Below are 14,352 nucleotides of genomic sequence, written 5' to 3' on the forward strand. Positions count from 1 at the left end.
GAGTTGCAGCATTTCCTTGATCATGTTGCTTGGTGGTTCCAATTGCTAGGCCTGGCCAATCCTATGTATCTCTTCTGGGAAATAAGCCCCACTGAGTTGAATCAGACTTATTCTTAAGTAAGTGTTAGCCCCTTAGGTTAATGAGTGGAACCCTCAGCATACTGATTCAGAAAGAAGGACAAGGGAGGTATATGGAACTGTGTTTAAGGACTGACTTCAGATAACCAGTGGGTGTTGCGGAGCTAATTAAAACTGCTGCCGATGCTCAATCCTTGCCTGTAGCCATGCATGGCCATCATAAGCAAGGTTTAAGCATAGCACTGCGCATCCAATTATCTAAAATGGAAGCATGCAGCATCTGCAGGACCACATGATTCTCAGACCCCAGGCTGGGAGCCAACACGCACTGCAATTTCTTGTGGCAGCCACACCCAACAGTTGCATCAATCAACTCTAGGGTAGAAGTGTAGGGGAAAAAGCTAATGCCTTGATAATCCAAGGCCACTTACCTAATCGTAATACTTTCCTGTTGCATTAGTACATTTCCAGTGGTCAAAGTGCTTCAACAAACATTATCTCAGCACTCCTTGCAACAGTCTTTATAAAGTATCATTAGCCCTGTATTTTATTTTGGGGGCTAAGCCTGGAATAATCAAGCCTTGGCTACAGTCTCCTGGTACATTCAAAGGTAGGATGCCACCTGAAGAAGGGATTAGTCACTCTCTGATCAGGACCAACTGAAAGATGGCTCCATGAACATACTTTTGAGTTCAGGAAAACTTTATCAGTCTCCCCTACACATACAAAATATAGCAACCAAAATGGGTGCTGGGAGGATGAGACTGAAAGCCCGTTTTGACTTTGTCCTTTTAAAGCCTCGTGTGCAGTTTGTAAGATGGTAAAGGAGGTGTTATGGAGACAACTGAATTAGTCTCTATGTAACTTTACTGGAAAATATACTACTCTAAATTTAAGAAGGCAAAAGTGCACTGGTCCAAAGGGCAAGCAGGATGTTCTAGGTAGCCCAATCTCTATAGATGAGTGAGTGGCTCAGTTTATTCCTTTGGAGCATGGGCATTTCCTCCTCCTAGCCCACAGTTCCCCAGCTGGGTCATACCAGATGTTCTTTAAAGCCATTTGCTCCTTATCTCTCCACTTTGTATGTGGATGGTGTAAGACCATCAGGGCTAATACACAAACACACACACAGAGGAAAGACACAATTCACCACTTTAGTCACAGCATTGGGTTGAAAGATGCATGACTGCTTTTCTACCTAATAATAATAAGATAATCAATGATTCCCTCATCAAACACCCCTAAATCAACCTTCTCACGACGCTCTCAAACTCTTTGAACAAGTACGCACACAAACATAACCAAAAAGAAAAGTAATTCAAGGTCACCCCCCACCTTATTCTTCAATTGCAATAATGTTGAAAGTTTGCAGGGCACAAAATGAGCTGTTGGTGTATTTGTTCTTAAAAGCACCTTTTTCTAAGAAAGTAGGAATAATTTCAACAGACTCGACCCGGGTCTGCCGCGAGTAAAGAATCACAACTGCTCCCTTCCAGAACTTTAATCTGCAGCGAACCCCAATTAATCCAACAGGATGCCTCCCCGCTGCGAGGCAGAAAAGGTGGTGGGAATCTGCATCCTTCGCATCTCGCTCCCCAGTGTGTCCAACTTGAACGCACACCGCACATTAACTTAGGCACTTAAAGACGCATTATACAGAGACTCTCTCTCTCTCGTCACCAGGCATCTCGGGCGTGAAAGGCCGGCGGTGCGGCTCGGTAGGCCAGGCACACTGCGCCCCCTCGCCGGCCAGCCGCTGCGCGCCAGCCGCCCGGGCGCACGAACGCGCCAAGCCGCGGCGGGCCAGGAGGGCCCCCGCCCCCTCCGCCGTCCAAGGTCTCCGCGGAAAAGGGGCCACTCCGTCCGGGCTGCGCTTGCCGGCCACGTGGGCGCCGCCGCAGCGCCGCGTCCGCCACTCTCTGGTCCAGGGATCGGAGCGAAGACAGGGGTGGGTGGGGGTCGAGCGAGCGCGCGAGGGGCCGGACGGACGGGCGCGCGGCGGGGGCTTCTTCAGCTGCCGTATCGTGCCCAGCGGTCCGGCTCCGCGGCCACCAGGCCTGCGCCGGCCGCCGTGGCCAGGCTGGTGACCGGCAGGACGACGGGCGCTTGGGGCCGCGTGGATTCCTCGTACGTGGGCAGGTACTTCACCTCCTCGTAACTGGGCAGCTGCAGGAAGCCGGGCGAGACGAAGTGCAGCAAGGGCGGCGGCGGCGGCTCGTGGTCCCCGCCGTCCAGGAGCGAGTCCTGCGAGGTGGCGGCCGTCGCGTTGAGCGGGGTGCCGCGGGCGGGCGAGTCCAGCGCCGCCTCGTCGTCCTCGTCCTCGTCGTCGTCGTCGTCCTGGCCCCGCCGCTGCCGCCGCCGCCGCCGCCGGGCGTGCCGGCCCGGGCTGGGACAGATGATGCGCTGCAGAAAGTAGCCGATGGCGAAGAGCACCAGCAGAATGAGCAGCCCGGAGAGCTTGCGCACGAACCAGCCCACGTTGTCCAGGAAGGTGTGGAAGGGCAGCGCGCAGCACTTGACCTCCGCGTGGGTGGCGTTCCCGTAGCTGCAGCAGCTCTCCTGCTCCGCGCACTTCAGCTGCCCGCAGTGCCCGTGGCAGGGGGGCGGCCACAGCAGCGCCGCCCCCAGCGCCAGCAGCCCCGCCGGGAGACGGGGCGCCATCCCCCGCCGGGCGCCCGCTGCGCGGCGGGGCTCCGCAGCTCCGGCCGGCGGCGCCTCGGGCTGCCCCCGCATCGCCCGGCCCCGGCCCCGGCTCGCTCGGGGCTCTCAGCGACCTCGCATCGTGCGCGTCCCGCTCCCGCGGCTGCCAAAAGGGGGACGTCCCTCCGGCCGGCCTCCCCGTCAGCCCGCCGGGCCGGCGGCCCCGGAGCTCCGAGCGGCCGAGCGGGTCCGGCTTGCGGCAGAGGCTGCAGCCCTCGCGGCTGGGTCGTGCCGGCGAGAGGCGGGAAAAGCTGGCATGTTGCGCGCGGCGGCGGCGGCGGCGGAGCGAGAACTCGGGCCGCGGAAGGGTTAAGGGATCCGACTTGGCTCGCCTTTTCGCCTTTTTTTGCCGCACTTTATAACTTTATTAATTTAGCTGTCGTCCTCGCCTTTTGTCAAAGGAGAGGAACAAGACGTGCCCCTCCCCGACAGTTGGTTCAGTTCCTGCTCTTAAGTGATTGGATTTTCCTTTGACTGTTATTTAAATTTACTTGCTACTGGGATTTGCTTACCATATTTCTGGTTTTATTTCTGATTAAAAATTGATGATAACCATCGGGCTGATGTTAATGGGTTTAATGCAGCTCGCCTTCCATTAGGGAGCTGGGGAGGCTTGGCTTTTTTGGCTGGGTTCCTGCCTGTCCTATCCAGGCGATGTTAGTGCGCATCTTCCTTTCTGGGGAATAGGCAGGATCCACAAGAACCGTCAACGTGGAGACATTTAACTTCTTGTGGTTTCTGTGAAAATTGCCCTTTTGGAACACTTTTATTTATTTATTGAAATGATTGCTGCTATCTTTTTATCATGATGGAGCCATAGAATGTAGGCAAGCGAAGCTGCACTTAGTGCTTTTACTAAGCCCAAGTATGACTTTAGAAAAGAAAGTGGGCACAGACACACATAGGCAAATAAGATGCTCTGACCAAAGAAGCTCACAATCTAAGCACGCACGGGGCACCATTGGGGGTGGGGGGTGGAGCAGAACATAAGGTGCCATCTCATGAAATACATTGCAGGCAGAACGAGAAGCCCGCATCAGCCAGCAGAACAGGAGAAGCGGTCAACCGCATTGGCCAGCACTGCTGCCCCACCATCTGTGGAAGGTGCTCTCCCACAGGAAGGGAGCGGCTGGAGGGCTTTCCGGAACAGTCCCCCATGTTTGGGGTCTGTAGGACACCTCTTCATATTTCAGAAGCATTGTAAGCTCCTCAGTGTATTACAGGAATATGGCATCTGCTTGTATATCGTTGCAAGAAGGCACGTGTTTATCCTTCCGGGTTTGCAATATTGGTCTTTATTTGTCAAAAGGACACCTCGAAAGATCATTCCAGAACTTGGGTGGGGCTACCAGAGGAAAGAACCTCTGACTCCGTGCTACCTTTCAGTCCTCAGAATGAAGGCACTCCTGAAGAAATGCTTCCATGTATGACCTTAAGGTATTCATAGGTACAGGTAGGGAGTTCCCAAGCTGTTATGCTTTGTAAGTCAGTAGTAGCACTTTGTAATTCACAATCTAATTGTTACTTATTATCTATATAATTGGATTTCTGCATAAACATCCAACTAATACAGCTAATACACAGAACTGTAACAATGAAAAACATTCCTAACAGTAATGGAGAAGTGCAGAATCATATATGAGAACAGGGAGTAGCACGCAGGGAGTGAATCTGGGGGTAGTTGCTGTTTGTTTGCAGAGTATATTCACACTCCTCCTACACCCTTAAGATGTTCTCTGGTTTGCATCACTCACAGGATCCCCAGAGTGAAAGATGCCTTGGGCAAAAACGGCAACCTTGAATGTAAGGTGATATTTTTAAGGAAAAGAATCAATGCACTTTGCCAGTTGCTTACTGTATTACAAACATGATGGTAAAAATTGAAATAAGCACTAATTTATGGCATCTGAGCAGAAATATGTTATTTTAAAGTGAAAGTCTTACATACCTTTAATTATGTATCCTTAGTAAAAATGCTTATCTGGAGCTGAAAAGAACAGTGTGTGTATCAGGTGAGCTTCTTTGAATGATTATTCCAGAATGTGGGCAGGGAAAGACCTTGTAACTTCTTTCTAATTTTCAATTCGCAGAATGAAAGGATGTCTGAAGAAAAGCTTCCATGGCTGTTCTTAAGGTATGGGTAGGTACAGGTGGGAGGAGACATTCCAGAAGGCTAAGAATTAGCTTCCAGAAGCCCAGTGAATTAGGCTACAGTGGCAAACAGTAGCAGCCTAAGTAGCTTCGGACAGAGAGAATTTGCTTCTAGGTCTTTGCACTCTTAACTCAACCAGCAAATATCCTAAGACTGCAACAAACAGTATATTTTTGGTCACTAACATCATGATCTATTTTTTCTTCCTCTGTGTACACGTGTGTGTGTGTGTGTGTGTGTGTGTGTGTGTGTGTGTTTTAACATCAAATTGGAAAAAGAAGCCTGGAGAACTTGTTTGTGACATTGTGGCATCTTGACAAATTCTCATAAGAGTCGTTTCTTGAGGTTCTCTGCTCCCCCATGAATGAACATGACTAGCCACTATTTTTAACTAAAGCAAACTCATTCTCAAATCTGGGTCTTGACCATTGTAAAAATATGTTCCTCTAAGGATTCAGAAGCATGCAAGCAATCAGATCCTTGAAGCTAGTATAATGAGTCCTATGGACACCTGATGTTCTTAATATTGTGGCATTGCACTTGCATTTTACAGTGGCAATCATATATGTCTCTTCTCAAAAGTGTGTCCCACTCAGGTAAATTGGGTTTACTCCCAGATAACTGGGCATGGGATTATAGCTGTAGAGTATGCCTAGGTTATCATATCAATTTTACAAGTGCCCTGGTCTCTTGATTTGAGAGCTTATAGGATCTCTTCATTTGGTAAGGTACCAGGAGCAGATGCATGCAGGGTTCTGTGGAATAAAGGCAGTGATATTGTGCCTGCTGAGAATACGCTATTAGAAATACTTAGTCCCCCTCCCAAATTTGATTTAAATAGGATCAATCATGTACTAACCCAGAAAGATAAGTTGAGAGTTTGGGTGTTCAGGACCACAGTCAGTTCTGCTTTATTTGCGGTGTGTGTCCATAGATTGCATCCTCCAATGGATGAAAGAACAGCAACCTTGTCAATGATTAAACCCAACCCCAGGCAGGCTAAACCAATCTGTTATTAAGGAAAACAAATCCATTGAAGAGTGCCTATTTTGAAGTTCCTCACTAACAATGGAAAGTTTGCACTCTGAACATAAAATTACAATAGTAAGAATCCAGATAGCATACTTGCCTCTGGGGATGTGTCTACTTCAGAGTAGAGTTGCAACAGAAGCAAAGATAAAGATTTCAGAATATATCTGGGAATGAAAAAATGGGAAGCATAATCAGGAAATCACAGCCTTATGATTCTCTGCAGGCTGTACAGGTGCTGGGCAAAACTTAGCATGACTACAAGCCTCAATCTACTTTCTAGGAATTAAATTCCATTGCAATCAGTGGGATTTTCTTATGAAAAAATGTTGCAAAAGCAATTGAGCATGATATCAGTGGGATTCAGTTGTAATATGTTTGCTGGGCAGAGCCCCAAGATATTTACAGTATTAATAAATAATGCATTTACTTATTTACTTCTTGACTTTCTGATTCTCAAAGGTCAAAATCCAATACAGAGTTAAATCTGCTTATGCCCAATGATTTCCATAGGTTTAGGCATGCCAAATTCAGCTTGGGACTCTGGCCAAGTTGGGTAATATAGAACAAAATATCCAAATAACATTGCTATTATCAATAAAAATACACCATTAAAACACATAACATTTCAAGACTGGATCATAAAATGGTAGAAGCACTGGATAAAATCCTAAACCTGCTCATATCACTTTCACAGTAACCAGCCAACAATCCCAGCTATGCAGATGTTATAGATAATCAAGCTTTCTTGACTTTTGTTATCCTTGATGGAGTTGCTCTTTTCTCAGCCCCAGGGGAATGTTTGACTTCTTGCTCTAGGACTTATGCAGAAAACCTGATGAGCATCCAGGATTATATCTAGCTCTTATTACTATGCCAATAATGATTTTCTGGGTGGAATACATCGGTATAGCTGAATGTAATATATAAATTTTGTTATGCACACTGTAGCTATTCTGATTTTTTAAAACAAAGAGATCATTTTACGAGTCCTCTTTCAATAGCCTTGAAGTCATGTCGAAATTATTATCTAGTGTTGAAATTTATACCAGGCCTATAGAGCCAAATTCACTCTTAACTTTGTTGAAGTCACTCCCTTTGCCAGCAGTTGCTTTTGGCACAAATCTATCCAGTATTATATACTCAGCTGATCTTATCTAATGTCCCACAGATTATTTGGAATTGCCTGTGCTATTGCTTATATAATATGATAGCTGCTACTTTCAGAGGAAGCCAGGTGAATTGCCTGTTATGTATAAAGATATGAAGCTAAGTCCAACATTAGTCCTAGTGTGCATGCTGCAATCTCAACTATTGGTTATTATTTTAAAAATATGAGATGGAATCCATGCTCGGTATAAACCAAGGCTAAAGGACCTTTAGCCCAACCCCTCTGCAGAGGCACTCAAGAAAACCTGGGATTTGATTTGCAGATAAGGAACAGTAAGAGGAGGCTGAGGACTCAGGGCTACAGCAGCTGGAGACTGGTGTGAATAGCATGGCTCTCCTGAGACCCTGGGAATACTGAGCCAGAGGAAAGAGGAGGAAAGAAGAGGGAATAGGCACGAGAGATCCCAAGTTAGCTGTCAAATGAGGATGGAGGAGTAGTGTAGCGCCATGTGACATCTGCAGCAAGCAGCCACCAAACACACTGCTCAAGAAAAGGATCCACCTTGAAGGCAGGGCTTCATTAGCACTGTTATAATGATGCCCTAATAGTTTGGTTTCCAACTGTCTGATCTTCACATTAGCTTTACAGCATACCAAAACAGCTCGATTCTTGTGGCAATTGTTTGCAACACAGCCTGCTGTGCAGCCCAACTGGCTTGCTTGTAACTTTGACATAATACAAGCTAATTGATTGGAATGACAGCTCAGTGACTCCGGCAGGAGGGAGGGGGGCCTCCAGCAGAACTGTGGGCCTCCACAGGTTGAAGCCCTACTCTGATAATCCTTCACCATTGGCCGGACTGGCTGCTGAGGGAAAATGGAGTCCAACAACTGATGAAGGGCCCCGGCCCTGATAAAAACCACATGTTTGACAGAAGGCAGGACTACTAGTTTCAAATGCAGAATATAGAAGTACTCAAGCAATGAACAAATACAACATAGGTCGAGAGCTAGTGTACCATACTAGTTGGAAGACTGACAGATTCTCATCTTGGCCATGACCCCAGAGCACATACTGCCACTTTCTCTCAAGCTTGTGTGGGTCTGTTGCTCTGTTTACGGCCCTTTCAAAATTAAAGAGGGAAGTCGGTGTCCCAAGGAGCTGATAGTCCAAAATTTGACCTGGTGGGCAACAGAGGGAGAAAACAGGAAGAGAGAAATGGTAGGTAAACAGGGCAACAGTGTGCATTTATTTTAGTTACACATAATTGGGCTTGGGTAGAGGAGTATATGGGGTCGAAGGCATAAGGCTTTCTGGAGGAAGTCAGTTTGGGGAAGAATGACACTAATCTACGAAGGTTCTTCAAAAAGTTTCCTCACTGTAGCTGAAAGTCTGGGCAGTTTACAAATAAGGAGTAGCAAGATAGTATGCATGAGGTAAAGCACAAACTCTTCCTGGCCATAACAATTAATGATTAATTTGAGTAGTTCATGGTTTGGGAGGAATGGTTGGAGAGTTGGACAGGGGACCATGGAAATCCAAGTTCTAGTCCCCGCTTAGCCATGAAGCTCACCGAGTGACTTTAGGCCAATCACTGACTCTCAGCCTAACTTACCTCACATATTTGTTGTGAAGATAAGATGGAGAGGAAAGTGAGGATTCCTTTCAGGAAAAAAAGTTGGATATAAATATAATAAATAAGGTTACACCTGAAAGGTGTGATATTCAATCTATTACAGATTCTTGCAGCAGGATCAAATGACAAAAAGTTGATTAATACAAGGGCAAGACAGTCTTCAGTTTCAATATTACGAATCTTGGTAAACAATAGAGGTGTACAGTCACTTGTATTGTGGCATCCATACCCTTTTTCTGCAGCACTAGTGCTAACATAAGCACTAGCAGGGTTGCCAGTGTTGCTATCATAATGTTATCACCCACAGCAGAGTTAGAGGAAGTTGTTAGACACAGGGAGGTGGTGCTAAATTTTGTTCATGCCACCATCTGGGGGAAACGAGAAGCATCGGGGGAGAACATTCATGCATCACCTAAAGAAGGCACATTATAGGTTTACATTATATTTGCATATGTTGATTTATATGAGACATAAACTGTTAGAAATGCAATCTTGCCATACTGGGGAATACTGGGCCCAATTCTGTGTTTTATTGTCTGAGAGCTAACTATGAATGGGCAATGTTAAGACCCAGCTGTTACAGCCCTTTATTTTTAAAACATTTGGACAGAAGCCAGAAAGCTCTTCAAAGAGAAGATCCTCATGAATAGAGGACAGTTCTCTATAAAAGAAGATAGCATAGGAAGGTGCCTATTGAAAGCAAGTTGCTCAGGGGCCAAAACTTGGTGCTGGCCCTGTTGGTGTCTCATCTCTTTTGGTACAGCAGGATAGAATCCTCACTGATATCCTTACTAATTATATCTGTATCTTGTGCATGGGCAAAAGAAATTAAAACAAACAAGTGGCAGATCACATGCTTTCAACCCAAAAGGCGCAAGGTTGACTTTTCTAGCCAGAAAAGAAAGCACCACACGTCCTTTTGATCAAGGATAGGAAATATTTGGACTGTCACTGCAGCTCCCATCACCCTTCAACACTGGCTATACTGGCTAACTATTGACTATACTGGCCTCCCAGTTATGGAATGGGCCCCCCACTGAGACCCTTCTGGCACAACTTTACTACCGTTTTGGTGCCTATCTTTTCAGTGCCAGGTTAAGGCTGTCTTCTATCGCAGGGCATTTAGTTAGTTTACTGGGGCTTTGGTAGTTGCTTCATCAGATGCCAAGATTTTTCATTTTTAAGCTATTGGAATTTTAAATTATTTACATTTGTTTTTAAATGGTTTAAATTTGGTTTTACATTTTATATGGCAACTTTTTATACATGGTTTTATAATTGGTATATTTTAGATTGTAATGGATTGTTGTAAAGTGCCTGCAAAAGTTCACCGATTGGGTGGTATAGAAGATAAATAAATAAATAGTTGCAGTAGTGGAGCAAGAATGGAATTTGCAATCCACCAACATCTGGACGGCAACATGTTCTCTACATCTGTTTTAGAGAAATGTTGCTCTCCTCTTGTTCCTCAGTTAGGGACAGGGGTTACAGAACATGACATTTATGTTTCTGCCTCCATTCATCACTTCACATTGGTGAAACATGAACTCTGTAAACATGTAACAAATGACTTATATTTATTACATTATTTAAAATAACACAGATCATTGTGCAAAACAAGACAGACCTGTACAGATACACTAAGAAAGATTTTATTCATATCTGGGCCATAAGGATCCTGGAAGATATTAGTCATGAAAGACAGCAAAATAGGGAATATCTTTGAGCCCAGCTTGCCTATTCTGAGCCTGCCAAATCTGATACCATACATCTAAACTGCTTTTGTTATTGTCATTTGTATTCTGCTTACTTGGCTTTCACTCAAAGCTTGGATATAAATTTTCTGTAAGTGATACTACTGTTGTTTGGAGGACTAGAAAATGACACTTCTCCCATTTGCGTTCTTTGCCTCTAAGAAAACAAAATTTGAAGAAATTTGAAAGAATCCTGTAAAGCTTCTTTGTGGGCTCTTCTCAATGGCATTCTCAAAGTAAAATCTGAAAACAATAAATACTAAATATGATTAATTAAAACAGCAAACTGAACATTTAAGATGACAGCAATAAAAACACATTTATTCAATGAAAATAGGCATACATGCATTTAAAAGCAGACTGGAACATCCACATCTTTAAATCCTGTTTCAAAACTGTCACAGAGGGAGCCAAATGTGGTACAGCATTTCATAAGGATGCTCTGAAAAGCTTGCCTATTTTATTCTCTGGGAATCTGACCAGAGTCTCTGTAGCTGATCTTATAAACCAGGCATATGCATTTTGGTGTAGACTGTCCTTCAAACAACCATTGTAAAGCTTTAAAGGTTGTAATTTACAGCAATTTAAATTGCTTTCAGGAACACTGGCAACCAATGCAGCTAGTATAGAATCCATATTATATACTCTGATATACATTCTGCTGCACCTGAAACTTCCAAACCATCTTTGGAGCTCCATATAAAATGCCTCGTAATATTTTTAGCTTGATGTAACCAAGGCACAAATATAGAAAGGTTTGCTTCTTCGGATAGGAATGCTGCTGGCAAATCCATCAAAGCTGATAAAAGGCATCCCTATTTCACCAGCACTTCAATGTACAGGATACTTTGCAAGCTGTTTGTTCGGTCCTTCATGGGGTTCTCATACCTTGTATCCAGGTCCACAGGTGTCCCCCACCCACAATTCTTCCATCTTATCTGGATTAAGCCTCAGCCTGTTTGTTCTTTTCTGTCCCAGAACCTGTTCAGAATTTTCCCAGCCTGCCTAAGGCTGGACTACGGAAATGAGAGGTAGAGATCTGTGTCATCCACATGACTTCTCCTATTGCATTCATGTAGATGTTAAAAGCAAGAGAGGACAAGAGCCCTTTTCCACAAAGCCATGGGAGAGAAGAGGTGCCCCTCATCAGCCACTTCTGGGTACGTCTTCCAGAAATTACTGAAACCACAGTAATGCCATTTCCTTCAGTTTTACCTTGACTACATATCAGGAGCATACCATGGTTTCTGTGAGGGGCAGGAGAACTAATATGCTTGCACTCCCCCCTATTCATTCCGCAGTGCAAGTCATCACTCAGGACGATCAAGGCTATTTCAAAACCAGACTGGAATGGATCCAAGGATTTATGGATGCATAAAAATATACGAAAAGTCATGCTGAGTCATACAAATGCCTTCCACCTTTTAGAATGGGAAAAACCTGGTACCAAGGCCGAGAAACCACCAAATGATAGCCAGCTGGGGGAAAGGAGCAAGACCAAGGGAATCCCAGAGGGCTGGATTTGGCCTGGAGGACTGAAGTTCAATACACCTGAGATACACTGCAAAGTGAATCTTGAGGCTTAATAGCCTAACCTTAAGCAGTTGGTGCTTGACTTTAGCATCACTCTAGACAATCATGTTCATTGCATCGATCATATGAATAATGAATGCGTATAGAGGAATACTGACACCCAGTTTTCTGATTCCTACAGGACCATTGTACACCCCATTTAGTTGTGTCCATGAATCAGTAAGTATAGTCTACCCTCTAAATTTTCACTGTGAACAGAACATTTTTGCTGTGCTGATCAGGGCAAACTGCCCTGTTAAGGAGGCTAAAACTGCCTACAGCCTAGCACGCCCCCTGCCCCATTTGACAGCCTAGAGAGTGACATTAACCAATGGAGCAGGAGAGGGACATGGGGATATGGATGGAAGGCTGTGAAGAAGAAACATGTTGTGGTTCTCTCTTGGTTTGGGAAGTAAGAGAGCTTGCCCCTGGGCTAGTGTTCTTTTCATTAAAGGAACGTAATGACCAGCTCAGAGAGAGAGAGAGAGAGAGAGAGAGAGAGAGAGAGAGAGAGAGAGAGATTGGAGCCCGCAGCATCAAAGAAAAAGCTTTTAAAGAACTCCCCCTCTCATGGGATTATTTTGTTCCTCACTATTAAAGCAAAGCAGGTTAATTTCCATATTTGGATTGACTTTCACATAAGGAATAAATTCTCATTTTCAGCCAACCAAGACAATGAGCATGGTGGTGAATCACCCAGCGTATAATAAAGCTGTGGCAAGCAGAGAGAGGCCTGTGTTCAACATCTCAAGCTACAACTGTATTTTCATTCTGACCGCTTTGAACTAAATCAGGCTTTTAACCTTGTGGGGGGTGGGTGGGGGGAGTTAATGGATGCATCCATTTAAAGTCAGAAATCCCAGAGAAGTGCAGGGCAGATACCATGAAATTGCCCAGTAATCAGGGCCCTGTTTATGCTCCATTACTGGCAATATAAGTAATCAGTTTTATCAGCAATGATTATTGGGAATGACAATTCCCCCACAAGCACCATAATTGTCTCCCCAGTCTCTCTGTAATTTTGCTGGAAATACAGTGAAGACTGAGTTTCTCCTCCCAGTGTCAATACTAGATTAACTAGAGTTACATTACTTCTCACTTCATAGGTATAAAAAATGAGGGTTCTATTCCAGATTCCAGTTGGTGAGGCAAGCTTGAAAGGGGTTTAAGATTAGACTGCATTATTTCAGAAGAATTACTGGCTTTTAAAATATATATTCCTTATAATAATTATAGCAATGCTATTGGCAAAAATAAAGGGGGCGGGCATGTTTTTTTCCTTAAAGAAAAGTGGTGTGATGCATAAGGAGTGAATAACGCAAGTTTGCTGGTGATACCAAATTATTTAGGGTAGTTTAAAAAAATGGGATGGCAACAAGCTCCAAATGGATCTCTCCCGGTTCGAAAAATTGGCTCCAACATGGCAAATATAGTTCAGTTTATATATAAAATGATCCACACTGGGGCAAAAAATCCCAGCTTCAAGTATAACCTGGAGGGAAGAGAGCTGACCTTGACTTACCAAGAAGGAGGTCCTGGGGTTGCCATGAGGAATTCGATAAATATGCCAACCCTTCGTGCAACTTCTGTGAGAAAGGCAAATTGCATGTTAAGCATAACTAGGAAGGGAATGGAAAATAAAACTGCCATTGTATTTTTCTTGAGCTGAGCTAGTAAGTTGGCTCACCTATATTTTTAATCACTTGTAAGTAACCCCACCATCCTGTCTAGCTCAGTTTGTAGTTTATCCTGAAGAGCAAATAACACTTTCCTGCAGGGGTGAATAACCCAAGGCACCACTGGGTGGAGTGTTCTCCTGGCAAACAGCCATGCACTACAAAACAAATCCTCATGTTCCTCTGTGAGCACTGCACACCCTTGGGCAGGACAGTCTTGCAATGCAAACGCACATTTCACCAGATTTGGTTTTTCACAGGTTGCTGGACTCAGGACTGGTTCACATTCTTGGATACAATCGGGAACAGAAGTTGGGATGTGATGTTTTTGTACCTAACAACAGCAAACTTTTCCAGGATATCCGTCTCATAGTAACTAGAGATGTTGGTATTTGTTAGTCCAGTTTTGGCTTTTATTAGAAAACTTCTCTAGTACTTTTTTCATGAGAGCACCAGTATCTCATCTAAGTTGGGAGAAATGTCTTGTGCCTCTGAAGTGAAAGAATTTAGCCTTTTTGATACTAGTCTTTCTTGTGTCCATTGCAAAGCATAAACTTCCTGATCTAAAACATCAAAAGTATGCACCTGAGATATTTATGCTTTGACTTGGCAACATGTTGCAAAAGGATCATGCTTTTCAGAAG

The 14,352-nt window shown here is 44.6% G+C and overlaps 1 protein-coding gene across 1 annotated transcript; it reads right to left on the minus strand.

Annotated features, from left to right (window-relative positions):
* Positions 1-2,088: 2,088 nt before the first annotated feature.
* Positions 2,089-2,739, minus strand: CUNH3orf80 (chromosome unknown C3orf80 homolog). The gene has a single exon (XM_044434392.1). It carries the CDS (start codon positions 2,737-2,739, stop codon positions 2,089-2,091), a length of 651 nt encoding a protein of 216 aa, XP_044290327.1.
* Between the last annotated feature and the right edge of the window lie 11,613 nt (positions 2,740-14,352).

Source organism: Varanus komodoensis, unplaced genomic scaffold, assembly GCF_004798865.1.
Source record: "Varanus komodoensis strain SLA01 unplaced genomic scaffold, ASM479886v1 scaffold28, whole genome shotgun sequence".
NCBI lineage: Eukaryota > Metazoa > Chordata > Lepidosauria > Squamata > Varanidae > Varanus > Varanus komodoensis.

Coding starts and splice junctions, on each gene's coding strand:
- CUNH3orf80 (XM_044434392.1), bottom strand. CDS start 2,739: ATGGCGCCCCGTCTCCCGGCGGGGCTGCTGGCGCTGGGGGCGGCGCTG.